The 24,070-nt window shown below is 35.6% G+C and overlaps 1 protein-coding gene across 8 annotated transcripts in view; it reads right to left on the bottom strand.

The window, feature by feature from the left end:
• Positions 1–24,070, bottom strand: part of USP34 (ubiquitin specific peptidase 34) — a 253,143-nt gene that overhangs the window by 170,741 nt on the left and 58,332 nt on the right. For all 8 annotated transcript variants that reach the window (XM_023619043.2, XM_023619045.2, XM_023619046.2 and 5 more), the window contains 5 exons: positions 20,639–20,706; positions 17,801–17,993; positions 16,629–16,690; positions 578–659; positions 398–490 (listed from right to left, as the gene is read on the bottom strand). In XM_023619043.2, the coding sequence (XP_023474811.1) occupies positions 398–490; positions 578–659; positions 16,629–16,690; positions 17,801–17,993; positions 20,639–20,706 (498 nt within the window). The remainder of the gene's footprint in view (positions 1–397; positions 491–577; positions 660–16,628; positions 16,691–17,800; positions 17,994–20,638; positions 20,707–24,070) is intronic.

The raw sequence follows: 24,070 nt of genomic DNA, 5'->3' as shown, positions 1-24,070 counted from the left end.
ATATTTAATTTTTTGGATTTTGAACCATTTACTTTTGGGATATATGCCTATTCAAAAAATTAAATACAGAAAGAGAACAGTATAATAGAAAAGAAACATACCAATACAACATTCAGTATAGAAGAGCTGACTGTATAAATGAAAATATTAGGAAAATTTCTCTTAATAACCCAAGAGGGTTTCATGAAGAACCTCCAAATGAATGAGTCTCACTTGCTTCAATTCTACCAGTAATATGGGCTCTGAAGCCAGACTTTACAGATTCCTTCCCAACTTTTTCCGTGTCTCAGTTTCTTTAGCTATAAAATGGGGATAACAGAACTTACCTTAAAGAGAAGTAAAGCCCTTAGAACATATTATGAGGAAGCACATAATAAACACGAGCTGTTAATAGTACCTGTGCTGCGGCCCAAATGCAGTCAATATGTTGAGTACTCAGTCTCCCTTCTGCTGCCAAAAAATTCAAAATCACTTGGCACTGTTTGATAATCTGGAAAAGAAAAACTTATTATAGTTAATTTTTAAAAACATTCCTCTCTCTTAATGCAGCAGAGAAGTCATGTAATTGTCCACAAACCTCAATATGTAAATTTGGTCCAAATATATGCTCTACCACATTGTTGCTTATAAGCCAGTCTGCAAGTTCTTTTGCAATGGACCTAAAGCCAAATAATAAAAATAGTTATTAATACATTAAAAAAATTAGCATCATTTTTTCCTGTGTCTAAAAGGCGAACTCAGTTGAAAACCTAAATTTGTTCACATAGAAATTATAAAGAAGTGATTATATACAATTAACTGTTTAGAATACTACAAAGAACAATTAGAATAAAATATAAGAAACATTAATAACTGAATGTACAATCAAGCAAAAAAAACCCCCTGAAAAGTTAGGCTAACAACTAACACCAGGTACACAGGTGAGAACAGCAAGTATAACACCTAATAAGTGATGTATTTTCTTACTCCAGGACTTTGCCTTCCCACTGTTTAACTTCCATAGTATACACTGAGGCATTCAGGGAAAGTTTCCCAATATGTCCTCTTTGGCAAGATAACATCAGGAAAGTAGGTTACCAAAAGGGTGGGAAAAAAGAACTATCTCCAAGTCAAACTGCAAGTCTCCTGCCTAATACTAATGAAGATCCCACCAAAGTGGTCCCCTCAAAAAAGATATCAAAGGACCATTCAGAATACATTAGTTACATTTACCAACATCTCATCCTTCATTTCAAAAAAAACACTTTTTATTTTAGAACAGTTTTAGATTATCCTTCATAGTTTAAAAAGAGTTATCAATTCTATTCTGAAGTAATACCTCACTAGCACAGAAGTTAACTTATTATGTTAGTTCTACCAATAAGGTAGTGTATCAGTTAACTATCTTTTACACCTTTGAGATATACATGACATATAATAAACTGAACATATTTAAAGTGTACCGTTTGATAAATTTAAGCTTAAGTATACATCTATGAATCCATCACCTCTGTCAAGATAACACATAGATCAACTCGAAAAGTTTCTTTATGCTCTTTGTGATTTCCACTCCTTTCCCAGTCCCCACAACCCCACTCCTCAGACAACCAGAGATGTGCTTTCCATTATTATAGTTTTCATTTTGTCAAATTTTATGTAAAAAATATGACACAGTATGCATTCTTTTGTTATCTGGCTTCTTTCACTCAGCATAAGATTTATCCATTTTGCTTCATTTATCAATAGCCCATTGGCTCTTTCCAGGTTTCGTAATTATGAATAAAGCTGTTATAAACATCTGTGTGCAGATTTTTATGTGGACGTAAGTTTTTAACTCCTTTGGTTAAATATTAGGGAGCATGACTGCTGGATCTTATAGTAAGAGTATGTTGAGTTTTGTAAGAAACTGCCAAACTGTCTTCTAAAGTGGCTGTACCTTCCTGTACTACCACCAGCAAGGAATGAGAGTTCCTGGTGCTCCACATTCTTGTCAGGTTTTGGCATTCTTGGTGTTCTGGATTTTGACCATTCTAAAAGGTGTGTAGTTGAATCTCATTTTTGTTTTAATTTGCATTTCTCTGATGAAAGAGGACATGTAACATCTTTTCATGTGCTTATCTGCCACCTCTATTATCTTCTTTAGTGAGGTGTCAAAGTCTTTGGTGTATTTTCTAATCAGGTGGTTCATTTTCTTACTTTTAAACTTAAGAGTTCTTTGCATATTTTGGATAGCAGTCCTTTATCAGATGTGTATTCTGAAAAGATTTTTCCCCATCTGTGGCTTCTCTTCTCATTCTCTTGACATTGTATTTCACAGAGCAGACATTTTTGAGTTTAATGAACTCCAGCTTACCACTTCTTTTTTTCAAGGATCATGGTGTTGTAAGCAAAAGGCCACTGCCATACCCAAGGTCATCTAGGTTTTCTCCTGTTATCTTCTAATAGTTATAGTTTTCCATTTTATGTTTAGGTGTCTGATCCATTTGAACCAATTTTGGTGAACAGTGTGAGGTCAGTGTTTAGATTCTTTTTTTTAGCATACGGTTGTCCATTTGTTTCAGAACTAATTGTTGAAAGACTATCTTCACTCCATTCTACTGCCTTTGCTCCTTTTTCAAAGATAAGCTGACTATATTTATACTGGTCTACTTCTGGGCTCTCCATTCTGTTCCAATAAGCCATCTGCCTATCCTTTCACCAATACCACGCTGTCTTGATTATGCTAACTTTTATATAAGTCTTGAAGGTGGGTAGTGTCAGTCCTGCAAATTTATTCTTTTCCTTTCAATATTGTGTTAGCTATTCGGGGACTCTTGCCTCTCCATATAAACTTTAGGGTCAGTTTGCTGACACCCACAAAATAACTTGCTGGGATTTTCAATGAGATTACAGTGAATCTATAGAGCAAGTGGGGAAGAACCAATACCTTTACAATTTTAAGTCTTCCTATCCATGGATATGGACTCTCTCTCCATTTATTTAGTTCTTCTTTGACATGCTTCATCAGAGTTTTGTAATTTTCCTCATATAGATGTTGTTTGTATTTTGTTAAATTTACACCAAAGTATTTCCTTTTTTGTGGTGCTAATGTAAATGGTATTGTATTTTAAATTTCAAGTTCCATTTCTTCACTGCTGGTATACAGGAAAGCAATTTACTTTTGTCTATTAACCTGTATATCCTGCAACCCTGCCGTAATTAGTTCTACAAATGTCAATGCTTTCAGGTTTTCTATATAGATAAAACCAGGTCATCTGCGATTCAAGACAGTTTTATTTCTTCTTTGCCAATCCGTATACCTTTTATTTCCTTTTCTTGCCTTATTGCATCAGGTAGGCCTTCCAGAACAATGCTGAAAAGCAGTGGTGAGAGGGAACACTCTCCTTGTTCCTGATCTTAGTACAAAAGCTTTGAGCTTCTCACCATTAAGTATGATGTTACCTGTAGATTTTTTGTAAGTGTTCTTTATCAAGTTGAGGAAATTGTCCTTTATTCATACTTTACTGAGAGTTTTTATCATGAAGGAGTATTCGATCTTGTCAAATGCTTTTTCATCTATTCACATAAGCATGTGCTTTTTCTTCTTTAGCCTGTTGATTACACTAATTGATTTGGAAATATTGAGCTAGTCTTGCATACCTGAGATAAAATCTCAGTTGGCTGTGGCGTATTATCAGTTTTATACATTGCAGGATATGATTTGTTCCTAATACTTTATGAGAATTTTTGCATCTACATTCATGAGAAATACCAGTCTGCAGTTTTCTTTTCTAGTAATGTCTTTGTCTGGTTTTGCTATTAGGGTGTTCTGCCCTCAAAGAATGAGTAATACAGGATTTCCTCTGCTTTTATCTTCTAAAGCACTATAGCAAATTGCTATAACGTCTTCCTTAAATATTTGGTAGAATTCACCAGTGAACACATGTGGAACTGGTGTTTTCTGTTTTTGAAAGGTTATTGATTGTTGATTCAATTTAATAGATATAGGCCTATTCAGATGAAATATTTCTTTAAAAATTTTTTAAATGGCTATTATAGAAGAACACAATGAAAAAATTAGTGATAGGTACATTCCGGGTGGAAGAAAATGTTTCAAAATAGGATATGCAGTAAAAAATCCCAAATTTTTTCATCTGTATAGATTATACATAAACTTAGAAGGACTGAATAATTCCTTTTCTTGTTTACACACACAAGAATTACATTTAAGTTTTGTGAATAAAATTTATTCTAAACACTAAAAAAAAGTTGTAAGTTAGCTATATGGGCCTCAAAAGGTAAAACATTAATACATAACTGGTAATGATGTATTTTACCTATTTCTGGTTAGCCCTACAGAAGTTGTGATCTATGATTAAATTCTCTGATTTGCATAACATACAAAGAAACAATTGAAGAACTAAAAATAATTCGAAAAAGAAGTGACATCAGCATCATGGAGGCATGAGCTCTCCCCTTAGACTCTCTGCTCTAAGAAACAACGAAAAACACACTCATACACCAACAGAGGACATTCACACAACACAAAAGATGTCTGAGAACACATGCAGCCATGTGTCTCAAGGTGAAGTTGTAAGACACCCCCAGAGGAAGTGGAAGGAGCTAAGGGAAATCCTCTCTCCCTTCTGAATGGCAGCAACCCTGGGATTGCTCATGGCTCTGAAAGGGGAGAGGTGCGGCCATAATCAGGAACATCACTGCTCTCCAAGTTCCCTCACAGCCAGTGGGAGAAGTCCCATAGAGTGGTAACTAAGCTATCACAGCACTGTCTTCATCAAGCTAGCACCCCAGGAGAGTGGATAGTGAGGGCCATGCAAGAACACCTCCAGAATCACAAAGGCAAAAGAAAGTGACTTCCCCCTGCTCAGTGCTCCAGTTCGGCCAGAGCGCTGCACAGAAGCAAAGCAGCCAAGAGCTACAGCAACGGAGACACAGATCACAGCAAGCTCAGAACACAGAGCTCTGACCCCTACCTACTGGTAGCAGGTAACAGTTGCGGTCAGATACTATCACTATACAGAGGCACAGATCCACACTGTCAAGCGATATGAAAAAATATCTTAAATCTCTAGACCAGAAGGCAAATGAGAAGTACCCAGAAATCAATCCTGAAAGCAAATAAATCTATAAATGACAGGGAATTCAAAATAGCTGATAAAAAACTCAACAAGTTGCAAGAAAATACAGATAAACAGTTGAATGAAATCAGGAACTTCTTCACAAAAGAGAGTGAAACTATAAAGAAGAACCAACCAGAAATTTTGGAGATGAAAAACACAATGGATGATATAAAGCCAAAAATGTGGATTCCCTGAACACTACAGCTGATATGATGGAGGACAGAATTAGCAATTTAAAGATTTTATTTTTTCCTTTTTCTCCCCAAAGCCCCCCAGTACATAGTTGTATATTTCTCGTTGTAGGTTCTTCTAGCTGTGGTATGTGGGACGCTGCCTCAGCGTGGTTTGATGAGCAGTGCCATGTCCGCACCCAGGATTCGAACCAACGAAACACTGGGACGCCTGCAGCGGAGCGTGCGAACTTAACCACTCGGCCACGGGGTCAGGCCCCAGAATTAGCAATTTAGAGGACAGAAATATAGAAATACTTCAGACGGAAGAAAGAGAACTAAGACTAAAATAAATGAAGAAATTCTCCAAGAAATATCCACCTCAATTAGGAAATGCAACATAAGGATTACAGGTATTCCAGAGAGAGAAGAGAAGGAGAATGAAGCAGAAAGCGTGTTCAGAGAAATAATAGCTGAGAACTTCCCAAACTGGGGAAGGAGCTGGAAATACAAATGAAAGAAGCTAATGGATCTCCAAATGTATCACTGTAAAAAGACATTCCCCAAGACATATAATAGCAAAGCTGGCAAAAGTCAATGAGAAGAAATATTAAGGGCAGCAAGGCACAAGAAAATAACTTATAAAGGAACTCCCTGTCAAGCTTTCAGTGGATTTCTCAGCAGAAACCTTACAGGCTATGAGAGAGTGGAATGATATATTCAAAATTCTGAAACACAGATATTTTAAGCCAAGAATACTCTATCCAGCAAAGATATCCTTCAGATATGCTGGAGGAAAGAAACTTTCCCACATAAACAAGAGCTGAGGGAGTTCACTGGACAAGATTTGCCCCAAAGAAATTCTCAAGAAGGCCCTCATACTTGAAAAAAGTCGGGGGACAACTACAACACCCTGACAAGAAGATAGGTAGGCAAAACCAGAAAATTGGAGCTGTCTATCTGAACAGGTTAGCAAACAATTATAACATTAAAGGTAAAGGAAAAGATGAAAAATAAATATAATCTCGTCATTTTAACCACAAACTCAGAAAACAAGATGGAATAAGATGTGACAATAATAACTTAAAACATGAGGAGGAAAGGGATGGAATCAGTTTAGTCTGAGGAAATAAGAGGCTATCGTAAAATGGACTATCGTACGAGATTTTTTATACTAATCTCATGGCAACCACTAAACAAATAATTAGAACAGAGACACAAATGATAAGTAAAGAGAAAACTAAGAAAAGCACCACAGAAACCTACCTAACCAAAGTGGTTGCCCAAAATACACAGAACGAGAAAGAAAGGAAATGCAGAAGAAGCAGAAAATGCTTGATAAAATTACAGTGGGGCTGGCCCAGTGGCGCACCAGTTAAGTGTGCACGTTCCACTTTGGCGGCCGGGGGTTCACCAGTTCGGATCCTGGGTGCAGACATGGCACCGAGTGGCAAAAGCCATGCTGTGGTAGGCGTCCCACATATATAGTAGAGGAAGATGAGTACGGATGTTAGCTCAGGGCCAGTGTTCCTCAGAAAAAAAGAGGAGGATTGGCAGATGTTAGCTCAGGGCTAATCTTCCTCGGGGGGAAAAAAACGCAGCATTAAGCTCTCATATATCAATAAACAAAGTAAACATAAATGGATTGAATTCTCAAAACAAAAGACACAAAATGGCAGGATGGATTAAAAAACAAGACTTAACAATATGCTGCCTCCAGGATACAGATCTCAGGTGCAAAAAAGCACAGGCTCAGAGCAAAGGGATGGAAGACGATACTCCAAGCTAATGGCAAACAAAAGAAAGCAGGTGTTGCCACACTTATATCAGACAAAGCACACTTCAAGATAAAACAGGTAAAGAGAGACAAAGAGGGGCGGTATATAATGATCAAAGGGACATTCCATCAAGAAGAAATAACACTTATCAATATCTATGCACCCAATACAGGAGCAACAAAGTACATAAAGTAACTATTAATCAACCTCAGAGGAGATTATTAACAACCACACAATACTAGGGGACCACAACACACCACTTACATCAATGGATAGATCATACAGACAAGCAAAAAGGAAACAGTGTAATCAAATGAAAAACTAGACCAGATGGACTTTACAGATATATATGTAACAGTCCATCCAAAAACAGCAGAATACACATTCTTCTCAAGTGCGCATGGAACATTCTCAAGGACAGACCATATGTTGGGAAACAAGGCAAGCCTCAATAAATTTAAGATTGAAATCATATCAAGCATCTTTTCCAACCATAATGCTATGAAACTAGAAATCAACTACAAGAAAAAAGCTGGGAAAGGGACAAAGATGTGGAGACTAAACAACATGCTACTGAACAGCCAATGGATCACTGAAGAAACTGAGAGATCAAAAAATATTTGGAGACAAATGAAAAGGAAAACACACTATACTAACTCATATCTGATGCAGCAAAGTGGTACCAAGAGGGAAATTCACAGCACTACAGGCTTACCTCAACAAACAAGAAAAATCTCAAATAAGCAACCTTAAACTACACCTAAGAAAATTGGAAAATGGAGAACAAAGCCCAAACTCAGCAGAAGGAGGGAAATAATAAAAATCAGGCCAGAAATAAATGAAATTGAAACAAGAAATACAGTAGAAAGGATCACTGAAACAAAGAGCTGGTTCTTGGAGCAGATACACAAAACTGACAGGCCCTTAGCAGGACTCACTAAGAAAACAAGAGAGAATGGGCCAGCCCTGTGGCCAAGTGGTTAGGTTCGCACGCTCCGCTGCAGGTGGCCCGGTGTTTCGTCGGTTCGGGTCCTGGGTGCTGACATGGCACCGCTCATCAGGCCATGCTGGGGTGGCATCCCACAAGCCACAACTGGAAGGACCCACAACTAAGAATACACTACTATGTACCAGGGGGCTTTGGGGAGAAAAAGGAAAAAAATAAAATCTAAAAAAAAAAAAAATTTAAAAAAGAAAACAAGAGAGAAGGCTCAAATAAATAAAATAAAAAATGAAAGGGGAGAAATTACAACAGATATCACAGAAATACAAAAAGATTATAAGAGAATACTATGAAAAACTCTGTGAACAAATTGGACAATCTAGAAGAAATGGATAAATTCTTAGACTCATACAACCTCCCAAAACTGAATCAAGAAGAAACAGAGACTCTGAATAGACCAATCCCAAGTAAAGAGATTGAAACAGTAATCAAAAACCTCTCAAAAAATAAAAGTCCAAGACAAGATGGCTTCTCTGCAGAATTCTACCAAACATTCAAATAAGATTTATTACACATCCTTCTCAAATTATTCAAAAAAATTGAGGAAGACAGAACATTTCCTAAAACATTCTACAAGGCCAACATCAACCTGATACCAAAACCAGACAAAGGCAACACAAAGAGGGAAAATTACAGGCCAATATCACTGATGAACATGGAAGCAAAAATCCTCATAAAACTATTGGTAAACCGAATACAGCAATTCAATACATGAAAAGGATTATACACCATAATCAAGTGGGATTATACCAGGGACACAGGGATGGTTAAACATTCACAAATGTGATACACCACATCAACAAGATGAGGAATAAAAACCACATGACCATCTCAACAGATGCAGAGAAAGTCTTTTACAAGATCCAACATCTATTTATGATAAAAACTCTCAATAAAATAGGTGTAGAAGGAAAGTACCTCAACATAATAAAGACCATACTGGACAAATCCACAGCCAATATCATACTCAATGGGGGAAACACTGAAAGGCATCCTTGCCACTCTTGCCACTCTCATTCAATACAGTAGTGAAGGTTTTGGTGAGAGCAATTAGGCAAGGAAAAGAAATAAAAGGAATCCACACAGGCAATGAAGAAGTGAGACACTCACTGTTTTGCAGACAACATAATTTTATCTATAGAAAACCATACAGATTCCATCAGAAAACTATTAGAAATAATCAACAACTATAGCAAAGTTGCATGGTACAAAATCGACTTACAAAAATCAGTTGCATTTCTATACTCTAATAAGAAACTAACAGAAAGAGAACTCAAGAATACAATCCCATTTATAATCACAACAAAAAGAACCTCTAGGAATAAATTTAACCAAGGAGGTGAAAGACCTATACAAGGAAAACTATAAGGCATTACTGAAAGAAAAGAGATGATGACATAATGAAATGGAAAGATATTTCATGAATATCGACTGGAAGAATAAGAAAGTTAAAATGTCCATACTACCTAAAGCAATCTACAGATTCAATGTAATCCCAATCAGAATCTCAATGACATTCTTCATGGAAACAGAACAAAGAATCCTAAAACTCATATGGGGCAACAAAAGACCCCGAATAGCCAAAACAATCCTGAGAAAAAAGAACAAAGCTGAAGGCATCACAATCTCTGACTTCAAAATATACTACAAAGTTATAGTAATGAAAACAGCATGGTACCGGTACAAAAACAGGCACACAAGTCAATGGAGCAGAATTGAAAGCCCAGAAATAAAACTGCACATCTACAGACAGCTAATCTTGAACAAAGATGCCAAGAACATAGGATGGAGAAAGGAAAGTCTCTTCAATAAATGGTGTTGGGAAAACTGTACAGCCACATGCAAAAGAATGAAAGTAGACCATTATCTTTCTCCATACACAAAAATACACTCAAAATGGATCAAAGACTTGAAGGTAAGACCAGAAATCATAAAACTCCTAGAAGAAAATATAGACAGTACACTCTTTTGACATCAGTCTTAAAAGGATCTCTTCAAATACCATGTCTTCTCGGACAAGGGAAAAAAAAGAAAAAATAAACAAGTGGGACTTCATCAGACTAACAGCTTCTACAAGGGCAAGGAAACCAGAATCAAAATGAAAAGACAAACCACCAACTGGGAGAAAATATTTGCAAATCATATATCCAACTAGGGGTTAATCTCCATAATATATAAAGAACTCACACAACTGAATAACAAAAAAACAAACAATCTGATGAAAAATGGGCAGAGGATATGAAGAGACATTTTTCCAAAGAAGATATACAGATCACCAATAGGCACATGAAAAGATGTTCAACGTCACTAGTCAATGCACTAGGTCACTAGGGAAATGCAAATCAAAACTACCCTTAGATATCACTTTATTCCCATTAGAATGGCTATAATCACCAAGACAAAAAATAACAACTGTTGGAGAGATTGTGGAGAAAAGAGAACCCTCGTACACAACTGGTGAGAATGCAAACTGGTGCAGCCACTATGGAAAACAGTATGGAGATTTCTCAAAGAATTGAACATAGAAATACCATATAATCCAGCTATCCCACTACTGGGCATTTATCCAAAGAATTTGAAATCAACAATACAAAGAGACTTATGCACCCCTATGTTCACTGCAGCATTATTCACAGTAGCCAAGATGTGGAAACAACCCAAGTGTCCATCAACTGATGAATTGATAAAGATGATGTGGTGTGTGTGTGTGTGTGTGTGTGTGTGTGTGTGTGTGTGTATATATATATATACACACAATGGACTACTCAGCCATAAAAACAGAAAAAATCATGCCATTCACAACAAAATGAATGGACCTTGAGGATATTATGTTAAGCGAAATAAGCCAGACAGAGAAAGACAAACCCCACATGATTTCACTCCTATGTGGGAGATAAACACATGGACAAATAGAACAGTTCAGTGGTTACCAGGGTTGGGAGGGGGTATGGGCACAAGGGGTAAAGGGGAGCATTTACATGGTGACTGACAAATAATAATGTACAATTGAAATTTCACAATGTTATAAATCTTTATAACGTCACTTAAATAAAAAATTCTAAAATATATACTCCATCCTTTGTCTTTTGAAGGACAACAAAAGGAGATTCAAGGACTTTCCTAATAGCTGAGAACTGTAACTGAGCAAGTATAAAATCGGATAACATTATCAATAACAACCATTCAGGGTTCTGGAAACATACATATAATAAGACTCCCAAAAGGACTGAGGACAGCAGAAAAAAAAATTCAAAGAAATTAAGGACAAAACATCCCAAACTTGATGAAAAATGTTCATCTATGCATCCAAGAATCACAATAAATTCAAACTAGGAGAGACATGGGAGATCCACACCTAGACGCATAATAGTCAAACTGTTATAAGCCAAAGACCAAGAGAAAAATCTTGAAAGCAACAAGAGAAAAAGAACTAAGCATGTACAAGGGAACCACAATAAGATTAACAGCTGATTTATCAGAAACAAAGGTACAGATCTACACTGGAGCACTGTTTCCATATTTTACTAGAACTAAGTTATTTTTAATCTGAAGTAGACAGTAATAAATTAAGATGTATATTGTAACCTATAAAGAAACCACTGAAAATATAATTTTTTTTTTAAAGATTGGCAGCTGAGCTAACAACTGTTGCCAATCTTTTTTCTTTTTTTTTTCTTCTGCTCTTTCTCCCCAAATCCTCCCTGTACATAGTTGTATATTTTAGTTGTGAGTTCTTCTAGTTGTAGCATGTGGGACGCTGCCTCAGTGTGGCCTCACAAGCAGTACCATGTCTGTGCCCAGGATCTGAACCAGTGAAACCCTGAAACACCGAAGCAGAGTGAGCAAACCTCACCACTCAGAAATGGTGCTGGCCCCGAAAAAATAATTTTTAAAATATCTTTAAAAAATGAATGGAATTAAAATGGTATACTAAGATATACCGACATACTGCAAAATAAGGCAGCAAAGGAGAAAGAGCAAAACAAAAAAGACAAAAGATGTATAGAAAACCAACAGCAAAACAGCACATGTAAATCCGACCATATAAATAACATTTAGAGTGAATGGATTAAATACGCCCATCAAAAGGCAGAGATTGTAGGGTTTTTTTTCAATCCAACTATATGCTACCTCCAAGAGACTATTTTAGATCCAAAAACACAAACAGGTTGAAAGTAAGAGGACTAAAAAAGATATACCACGAAAATAGTAAGCATAGTAAAGTTCCCGTTTAATATCAGACAAAATAGACTTTAAGTCAAAAAACGTTATAAAGAGACAAAGAGGGACATTTTATAATGATAAAAGGAGGAAATTATCAGGAACATAACTGTAAACATATACAGACCTAACAAAAGTCCCAAAACACATGAAGCAAAAACCAACAGAACTGAAAGGAGAAAAAAAACAATACAGCTAATTATTGACACTCATGGCAGTTAAGTCTATAAAGTCGCTGCACTAAATTCGCTAATACTGAACCCTTGAGTCTCTTTTTTTTTTTTTTAATTATTATCACTCACTCCTTTAATGGGTAAAAAGAGTATGTCAGTAGCATCAAGTGCATCCTAGAGTGGGTTCTCTTTAGAAGAATGACTCAATGCAATAATGTGACTTGCAGTTTGCCTTTGACTGGAAGAAGACAGAGGGTGTGACGAAACGCAAATTTTATCTGATAGCTTTAGGTACACAATCTGTTCTACAATCTATTGCGGAACTCCTCTAAAGACAGACGTTTCACACAACTAAGATTTGTTTTGCCTAAAGTTCACACTTCAGTCAGGGCAAGGCAAGAGACTCTTTTCTCCTATGTAAAAATGCCACCACAGACCACTAGCATCCTTCCCACCACCCCATTCTCTCTGAAAAAAGAGACATCGTTCTCATTTGGGCATTAACAATGATCTTGGTGTTGCTTTCTTTTATTTGGCCCTCTTTTTCTAAAAACTACCTTTTTTTCAAAATTGAGGTATAATTGACATATAACATCATACTAGTTTCAGGTGTACAATAAAGGAGCACCACAGTAAGTCTAACTAACATCTGTCATCACACAGTTACAAAAAAATTTTTTTCCTTGTGATGAGGACTTTTAAGCTCTACTCTCTTAGCAACTTTCAAATAGGCGATACAGTATTATTAACCATAGTCACCATGCTGTACATTACATCCTCATGTCTTATTTCTTTTATAACTGCAAGTTTGTACCTTTTGACTCCCTTCACTCATTTCACACACACACACACACACACAAACACACCTCTGACAATCTGTTCTCTGTATCTACAAACTTGGGTTTTTGTTTTGTTTTTTTCAAGTCCACATATGAGTGAGATCATATGGTATTTGTCTTTCTCTGTCTGACTTATTTCACTTAGTGTAATGCCCTCAAGTCCGTCCATGTTGTCATAAATTGCAAGATTTCATTCTTTTTTTATGGCTGAATAGTATTTCATTGTATACACATACCACAGAATTGAGGGGAAAAAAAAGACAAACAATATAGCCAATTCTTGTTACTCCTGGCAGTTACCTCCTATAAAGCTACTGCAATGAATTAGCTAATACTGAATCTTTGAATCTTAAATCCTAAAGACAACTTATCTTAGTAGATTCTATTTTCTCTATTTTACAAAACAGAAAATGAGATGCAGAAGTGTTTAGGTAACTTGCCTGAGGCTGCCCCACTTACAGGTGCTAGAGCTGGGATTCACATCCCATCCAACTGGCCCCAGAGACAAAGCTTCTTGCACTAAACTGCACTACTGCCTACAATTTCCATCCTCTGGTCATCTCTGTACCAGTGCTAAAACAAGAATGCAGAGCACCGACTTGTTTGACTTCAGCTGGGAATGTGCATATTACAGGGAGACTCAAATTATTTACTGCTCTATCCATTTCCACAAATGATCATGAAAGTATCACAAGTATTGATTTGGGGGTTACAGATAAATTGTGGCAAATAGGCAAATTCACAAATACAGAATCCACAAAATGAAGATCAACTGGAGTTGGAGACTTCAATATTCTACTTTCAATAATAGAACAACTAGGCAGAAAAATCAACAAGGATACAAAAGGCAAATGATACTATAAACTCTTTAGACCTAACCGACATCTACAGAACACTCCATACAACAGAATCAACAGCATTCTTCATCACACATGAACATTCTGCAGTACAGATCAAACGCTAGTCCATAAAACAAGACAAACAGCCCAATTAAAAACTGGGCAAAAAAGTGAACAAACAATTCACCAGAGAAGAAATGGAATGGCAAAAAACCACATAAAAAGATAGTCAAGGGGCCAGCACAGTGACATAGTGGTTAAGTTTGCACGCTCTGCTTGGGCAGCCTGGGGTTCACAGGTTCGGATCCCAGGTGCAGACCTAGCACCACTTGTCACGCCACACTGTGGTACCATCCCACATAAAATAGAGGAAGACTGGCACAGATGTTGGCTCAGGGCCAATCTTCCTCACCCCCTCCCCTAAAAAAGATAATCAGTATCATTAATAATTAGAGAACGGCAAATTACAACCATAATGAAATACCACTTTACACACACTAGATTGGCTATAATAAAAAAGACAGATAATAACAAGTGCTGACAAGAACAGGAGAAACTGGAATCCTCATATGTTGCCAGTGGGAATGTAAAATAATCCAGGTACACTGGAATACATTTTGACATTTTGGTTTTTTTAAGTCAAACATAAAACGACCATTAACGAACCAGCAATCATACTCCTAGGTATCTACCAAGATAAATGAAAACATATGGCCCCAATAAGACTTGTACACAAATGTTTAAAGCAGTATTATTCATACTAACCAAAAGTGGAAACATTGAAATATTCATCAACTGGCATATGGATAGACAAAATGAGTTATATCTACATAATGTAATACTGTACAGCAATAAAAAGAAATGAAGTACGGATTCACATCACCACATGAATCAACTTCAAGAAAAACAGTATACTAAGTGAAAGAAGACAATGAAAAAGACCACTATCATATGATTCCATTTCTATGAAATGTTCAAAATGAGCAAATCTATAGAGACAAAGTAGAATGGGGGGTTAGGAATGAGAAAAGACTACAACTGAGGTAAAAGGGATCTTTTTGATTGTGATAATTTCATTGTGATAATAGTAGCACTTTTCAAATTTACTAAAATTCATTGTAAAAACTAGTGAATTTTATATGTATAGTGTCTATACCTTAACAAAACTGCTTAAAAAGAGAGCCAATTCACAGGCTCCAACAATATTTATCACACTTTTTCTACTTGTTCCAATATTCTCACATTGTCTGCATTCTCTTCTCTTCCCAACTTAAACTCTCTCTACCCACTATTCCTCAAAACTTTTGCTCTCCGCCCTCTTTTCTTAACCAGATTTTTAGGATATATATTCCTTAAACTTTTTTGAATAGAATTCCTCCTTCCTCTTTATCCACTATTTCAGCAACATAAAAACCTACCCGGGACGTGTGGGGTTATCACACTGATGATTCTAGGATTGTTTTTCCTTTTTGCAGGGGTTGAGGGGTTGATTACTGCATTGACAATTTTAAGATTCTCTGAGGCAGTCTTGTGGGGCTAGAAGGGTGGGAGTGGGGGCAATGAGGAGTCAAAAGGGAAATCCAGAGCTGTAGTTTTACATACATTGAATATAGTCCATATAACGCCCTGACAGTGTGAAATAGCACTTCTAGTATAACCCAGAATTTATAAAGCTACAGCCAGTTCTGGGCAAGAAATTTTAGGAGGACCACTGACAAAGAATGTTGTCAGAGGTGAATGACTGGTCTGGTGATCAATCTAAAAATGACACCATATCAGGAACAACTGGAGGAATGAGAACCCTTTACCCTGAAGAAGAAAAAGAGTAAAGTGACAGAGTCTCTGGCTTTCAAATTCACGAAGAACTGGGTTCAACTGAGTGAGCTCCACAGGGCAGAACTAAGATAAATGCACAAAAGTTAACAGTAAAGCAAAAACATGACTCATTCATGTAATTATGAATTTTCTAACACCTTAAAACTATACAACTCTGATCAAGCAGAAGATATTACTACCCAACTGAGATTAATAAACCAATTTCTCTACTGGTTGGATAACTAAATGGAATAAATATTGGAATAAATAAATATTTCTAAGAACTTGTAAAGCCCTAAAGCTATAAAAACTACCACTTTTCATACATGAGCATCAACTTGGTTTTTCTCCATAAAATGTATTGAATGAGGTCTTTTCTTTCTGTGCATCCAGTGTGCTTTCTGAAAACTATCAGTACCATATTCCTTATTACTAAACTCTCCTGTAAATAGTATCCTTTTGCATTTTGTGACAAACAACACTATATGTTGGTAAATGCTTTTAAAAAACAAACATGTTTCAATATATCGGTCTGAAAGCTTATTGAAGACTGTACAAATGAAGCTACAAGGCAAAGAATTTCTAGTAAACATTCAATTCTAATAAAGTCACAATTGTATTTATCAAATAAACAGCTAAAGATCAAAATGGTATACTAGGTAAAATGGTATAAATTAATGCTTCTACTTACGTTTCTGTATCTGATACCAATGATTCATTATTGCACACATCATTGAAGGTATGAAGTTGATTCTATAATTAAAGAAATTAAAAGTTTTTTCCAACATTATTCTTATATATGTTAGCAATTGTAAAAAAAAAACAAACACGGTTGAAATATGTGGCTCATAATCAATAACCACATCAAAATTATAAAATATTAGATAAACAGATATACACACTTTCCAATTAGTCTGGCTATTTCCTTTATTGTATTAAAACACTAAATAAATTCCTTCCACAAGTAATACTTGGTCCTAGAGAAAACAAAGAACAAAGAAACACTAGAGAAAACAAAGCTGAATAAGGGGAAAATACAAAAATATTAATGCAAGGCAGCTAGTAATATGTCATTACAGACATCAAGTTTTGGGATAAAGCTCCCTAGATAAACACATTTAAGATTTAATTTGAGAAAATGTCGACAAGTATTTTCTATATTTACCAAGTTCAATACATGGGTAAAATCTAGCTACTTCTGAATAACTACACTACAAAAAGAGGCAGGAAATGTAAAGGAGCAAAGCTAATGGAGACCTTGGTAAACCAAAGAATGCATATCCATTCTAAAGGATGCAGCTAACTAGTTAGCTCTAGCAAATTGTTGTTATGCAAGAATATAGATTCAAGGATACCAGGTCTTCCTCTCCACCGCATCCACCAAGAGAAGCCAATAATACAGATTTCTCCCTATTTAAAACAGTATTTGTTACTGTGCAAACCAAACCTAACATTTCTGTTACTCAAATTTGGCCTATGGCCCAATAATCTGTGGCTTCTGCCTGGAAAATGAATTAAGTAACTACTTATAATCTCTTCCAATTGTCTTTCTCTCTGAAAACATTGTTTCTAAATGTAGAAAGCTAAATAGTTAAAAAAAAAAAAAAACAGTGAAGGAGTTGGACCCTGAAATCAAAGACCCAAGGTATAAATCCTTCTAAATCTAAGCCTCAGTCTCCTTGTATTTAATAGAGAAAATACAGAAATTATTTGTAGGGACCATACAAAGTAACGCATGTAAAATACTGAACACAACGCCTAGCACAAAGAAAGAGCTCCACAAATATGAGATATTATTGTGATGATAATGATAGTCTGGAAGGCAAATAAAAAACGAACAAAAATAAAACAAAGACAGCTTACCGTTATCTGACTTAGTCCAGCCAACCTCATAGTCAAAGTAGGTGACATAAAGTACTTAAATGCAAGATCTAGGCTTTCTTTATCAAAGCATAACGTTGTATCCAATGGTTCTTTCACTGTGCTCCACATTAAGTCAGCCATGTTGCGAGCCGCACTCTGTCTTAACTCTTGATCAGAGAGCTTGCATAAATACCTGAAATGATTCAGAAATAAAATATACACAAAAACTTATAAAATATTTCTAAAGGTCATTCAGTAATTCAATAATATTCCTTTGCTCCATACCTCCAAAATGTTTAGTACAGTAGAACCTGGCATCCTGGGATTAACATTCCCAATTTAAACTATCTCTAAGTGATGCTTCAAGGATGGTGACCTGTTAGCAGTGTGTCCTTTGCTGAGAGACCAACTTGAATCAGAAACTGCAAAGAGCCAAGTCATTTAACATCGGATTTGGCACCTCCAGTAAAGCTTTACTCTTCTCTAATACCTGTCATGTATATAGCTCCTATTTTAGTAAATTTCAGCTGACTTAATATAAACAGTACATCTACTCCCTCACTCAGCCAAAATTCTTTAAAATGTGTACATTTTAAACATTCTTCTTTTTGGCTTCCAAAACTCTCAGGCCCTGCCTAGTCTATTTGGTTGGTTCCTTGTTCTCTATCCAACCTTTCAACATTAGTGCTCCTCAGATCTTGTAATGAACTACAGAAAAGCCCCAAATTCCTCCCATCACTTTATATAGAAATCTCTGCAATGTGACTTTACCACTCTTTCCATCAAGAGGTGTCACCTATTTCTCTATTCCCTTGAATCTGAGCTGTGCCATGAAACCTTCTTTGGCCAATGGGGCATTAAGAGATGTGATACAGTAGAAGCTTGAAAAGCTTTCGAGCTTGCCCTCTCTCGCTGGGAACTCTTCCACCACCAAGAAAAAGAACCTAGATTAGCCTGCTAGATGAAAGAGACATGGCTGATGCCCCAACTGACATCTAGCCAACTGCAAGATGTATATGAGCTCCCCTGTCCTCCCCAAGACCAATCAGCCTGCCAACCACAGGACTTTTTTTTACATGAGTATATAAAAAGAATTAAAGAGATTAACAGTGTTTACATGGTATTCCACTGTATTTATTTAGTCAACAAATATATACTATGTTCTAGGCACTGGGGATATAGCAGAGAAGAAAAAATTTCTCCTCTTGTGCAGTCTATGTACAAAGTAAATAAGTAAATGATATAGTTTGTTAGAAAGTGATGACTATTACATAGGAAAACAGCAGCAAAGATGGATTGAGAGTTCTAGAAGGTTTGTCACAATTTTAAGTATGGGAATAGAGAAGGTGTCATTGAGGAGGAGGTGACATTTGAGTTTTGTAAGTCTCAATGTAAGAAAGAAACCTAAGAAGAGGATGGATAAAGAATTATATTGACTAGACTTAGAGTATGGACTGTTAGAGTTCTAAGATTGTGTTTCTTGATAATATTTATGAGTTCTTCATACTTGTTCTCGTTCATTCATTTGCAAAGATTTGAGGCCTGCTATTTTCCTGTTACTGTTTAAGTTGTTGGAGAAAGTGTCAGGAAAAGAATCATAGTCATCAGTGCTATGCAAGTAAGGTAACGTGGTAGAGAAGGAATATTAGGCCTTTGTGAAAGGTGACATCTGAAGAATATGAATCAGCCAACTGGATGATAATTAGAAGGACATATTTCAAGTAGGAGGAACATAAGGGCATAGGCTTTGAAGTTGGAAAGAATATGATATATTAAAGAAGCTAGAAGCAGACTGATGTGGAGCACAGTGTGTAAGAGGATATAATTGTGATATGCAGTTGGATAAACAATGGCAGATTATTCAGGATCTTCAAGTTATTGTAAGGAGTTTGGATTTAATTTAGCAGTGGGAATCTACTGAAGGGTTTTAAGCAGATGAGTCATGATGGTTTTTAAAAGATCACTTTGGCCTTTAAGTGGATCATAAATTATAGGGGGGTTGGAGTAGAAGCTGTGAGACCAATTGAAAGGTTAATGCAATTGTCCTGGGAAGAAATGGTTACTTGTACAAGGATTATTTATGGTGATTTTGAAAATTGAACGGATATAAGTGAAAGTGAAGTTGATAAAATTGGTGATTGCAGAGTTTAAGGAAAAAGGGTAGCATCATGGATGACACTCTAACCCCCATCCCCTTGATTTCTCTTTTGTGCTGCGGGTATCATTAACTGAGATGTGAAAGACTGGGAGAACTTAAATATTTTAAGATGTTTGTGGGACATTTAAGTGGCACTGGCAAATGAGCAGCATAAGCTTGTAGTTCAGAACAATATCATTAATTTAGGAGTTGTCAGCATAAAGACAGCACTTAAAAACCACAGGAATGAATGAGATCATCTGGGGAGAGAATATAGAAAGAGAATAGAAGTGAGTCCAGGATGGAGCCATGTATCAGTTTGCCTTTGCTGTATAAGAAAACAACTCTCAAAACTTAGTGGCTTAAAATAGCAGCCATTTATTATTTCTCAGTTCTCCTGATAGCTAGCTCTTCTGATCTGGGCTGACTAGGCTAGACCTAGATGCTCCAGGATAGCCTCACTCATGGATGTGGATGTTAGCTCAGGGCTAATCTTTCTCAAAAAAAAAAAAAGAGTAAACACTAAGTATAAACCTACACATGTGCATAAAAAAATACTATACACTAAAATGCCAATTAAACTTTTTTCTAGAGGATGTGAGTACAAGGGACTTTCAAAACAATTTAATTCTGTACCATGTTTATAAACTGTTTAAACATTATTACATTGATAATCAGGGGGGAAGATTTTATCAACTTACCTGATAACATAGGTCCTAAAAGGGATAATGTGCTGCATGACAGCAGGGATATGTAGCCATATTCTAATCTACAAAGAAGCATAAAGATGACAATGTATATTGAATATATGAAATACCTATGTCTTTCACTTTAATTAAAAACAAGAGCATTTAGTATTGTGCTGCCTCTAAAACCACATACATTTTATGTATTTTTAAAAGAATAAACTAAGAAATAGAATTACACACCTATCAGGGAAGTAATTTAACCTAAACAGTCATGTATCACGTAATGACATTTTAGTCAACAATGGACTGCATATACAACAGTGGTCCCATAAGATTAGTACCATATAGCCAAGGTGTTTAGTAGGCTATCCCATCTAGATTTCTAAGTATACTCTGATGTTCGCACAATGACAAAATCACCTAACGACACATTTCTCAGAACATATCCCCACCATTAGCAACAGGTGACTATACATTTTTTATACATATACATAAAATCAATTTGAAAAATTAATGTTAGCTTCTTGCCTAAAAGGGAGAACCATCTATCCAAGTAGTATCATCTTACTACATGCTACGCTATATCTCTTTGGAAGGTAGCAACCCAAATACTTGAGCACTAAATTAGTTTAATAAATCATCTTAGTTTTTAATAAACCATCTCATCCTTCCTTCTAAAAAATATGAAATTACCTATGATTTCTAGTCACTTCAGTATCCATCAAAGCAAATATATTTTAGAGTCACACACTGATTACAATATCAACTATTTACTGAATTAAGTTCCAATCTAAGTTACAATGTTTCCTTTTTTCTATACAATATTCCAACCCATTTCTAAATCTAATATGCTTACATTATAGAAGTTTTCTTTTCATAAACAGCGGTTTAAATATAAGAATAAAAATCCAAAGCAAATCATCAAACAACAAACTATGACACTAAGCCTTGACACAGGCAAGGAATACAAATTAAAAACAAGTTTAAAGACACAGAATGTATGGCTTCATTCTAATCTAATCAAAGACATCTACATAAGTCCTATAGCAAATACTATACTAATGATGAAATGTTAAAACTTTTCCTTCTGAGACTAGGAACAAAGTAAGAATGCCTTCAATTCAATTTGAACTCAAGGTCCTAGACAGTGCAGTACAATAGCCAAGAAACTAAATAAAAGGCAGAGAACTAGAAAAGAATTAAAACCAATATTGCTCTGAGAGGATACGATTATGTAAGTAAAAGATCCAAAATAATTTTCAGATAAACTTTTTTTGGAATTAGTTTAGCAAGATTGCTGCTTACAAAGTCAACACAAATAAATAAATATACACACACAAACTATATTTTATATATATATATATTTCTTACATAACAGGAAAACTGAGAAAAATTAAAGAACATGTAAATAAAACATTTACCATTATTTATAAATTAGAAGACTCAATACTGCAGAGATGACAGTTCTCCCCAAATTGACCTTTAGGTTCAACGCACCCAAAGAGGTGTATGTGCAGAATTTTAGGTGCTGATTCCAAAGACAAAGGTCCAAAAAGAGATAACACACTCTTTAAGAATGACAAGGAGTGGAGACATAATGTACAGCATAGTGACTACAGTTAATAAAACTGTATTGCATATTTGAAAGTTGCTAAGAGAACAGTTCTTTAAAAGGTCTCATCACAAGAAAAGAAAATTTGTTAACTATGTGTGGTGATGGATGTTAACCAGACTTACTGTGGTGATTATTTTGCAATATATAGACATATCAAATCATTACATTGTACATCTGAAACTACTATAATGTTGTGTCAGTTATAACTCAATAAAAAAGAAATTACAGGGAAGTAGAATTTGCTTTACCAGTTAGCAACACTTCTCATAAAGCTCCAGAAATTACGATGGTGTACAAACAGCACAAGATTAACTAAATGGACTAATGGAACATGCTAGAGATCCCAGACTCAGACACAAAGAAACACGTGATTTATGACAAAAATGGTACTTCAGAACAAAGAGGAAAGGATTGTCTTTGCTATAGTGTTAGGCCCAGTGGTTGTCCATATGGAAAAGAAAACGAATCTTGATCCCTCACCCACACCATATACAAAAATAAATTCCAACTGAAGTGCAGATCAAAATGTGAAAGTAAAACTAAAACTTCTAGCATACAGAAAAATATCTTCATGACTTTAGGGTAACAAAGACTTTTTCAACCATAAGTGAAAAACATTAGCCATAAAAAAAAACTTTTGCTAAGTTACACACCCTTAAGTTCAGTGAACAATCGCTCTTAAAAGACACCAGAGAACGAAAAGCAGACCACAGAGTGGAAGAAGGTGTTAGCAACATGTGTATGTCAGACAAAAGACTTGCATCCAAAACATAAGGAATCTCCATACACCAGTAGGGAAAAGGGGGACAATCTGATTCTTAAAATGGGTAAAAGACTTGAACAGGTACTTCTCAAAAAGTATCCAAATAGCTAATACGCCTATGAAATGGTGTTCAATCTCATTAGTCATTAACAAATGTAAAAGTAAAATGACATTGAGGTACTATTATACATCTATCAGAAATCACTAAGAGTAAGAATACCAGGTGTTTGCAAGGATGTGAAGCAATGGAACTCTCATTCCTGGTAGAAGTGTAAATTAACATAATCACTTAAGAAAACCTTAGCATTAATGCATAAGATTGAATATACACAAAGCCTATGATCAAGAAATTCCACTTCTAGATACATGTCCAAATAAAATGTATGCATATGTGCACCAAAAGACATGGAAAAGAAGGCTGGACACTACACTAATTGCAATAGCCAAAACGGCCATTACCAGTAAAACGGATTGATGCTGGTACATTTTTAGAGAAGTATTATACAACAATGAAAATGAGTAGACTAGAACTACATGAAATATAAATCTCAAAGTTAAACAAAAACAGCCAGACAAAAGAATGCATAGTATGTGATTCTATGTACATGGTTAACAGACAGAACTAAATCATAGTATTTAGGGATGCAAACAGGTGATAAAACTATAAAGAAAAGCAGGAAAGTGATCAACATAAAAACATGAATTGTGTTTACCTTTAAGGGCAGAGATGGAGTAGGGACTTGGAGGGAGTGTAAGGGAGGCTTCTAGGCAGCTGAAAATGTTTTGCTTCTTGGTGTGGGCAGTGGTTAAAAGAGGTATTCACTCTGATAAATCACTGAGCCATGTATTATCATTATGTGCACTTTTCCGTATGAATGTTATATTTCAAATTTTTAAAAAAGGTTAAAAGATTCAGTTATATAAGAGATACATTACAGGAGATGAAAATAGGTATGCTGTTATCTTTTATTTTGGGATAAACAAAGACACAAATAAAAATTTAAATAAAAATGACAAGGAAAATGTCAACATCAGAAGGAAAAAATTTTAATAGAAAGAGCTACGA

Source organism: Equus caballus, chromosome 15 (genome assembly GCF_041296265.1).
Source record: "Equus caballus isolate H_3958 breed thoroughbred chromosome 15, TB-T2T, whole genome shotgun sequence".
Taxonomy (NCBI): domain Eukaryota; kingdom Metazoa; phylum Chordata; class Mammalia; order Perissodactyla; family Equidae; genus Equus; species Equus caballus.
Note: the sequence above shows the minus strand (reverse complement) of the source record. Positions and strands in the feature narration are given on the sequence as shown.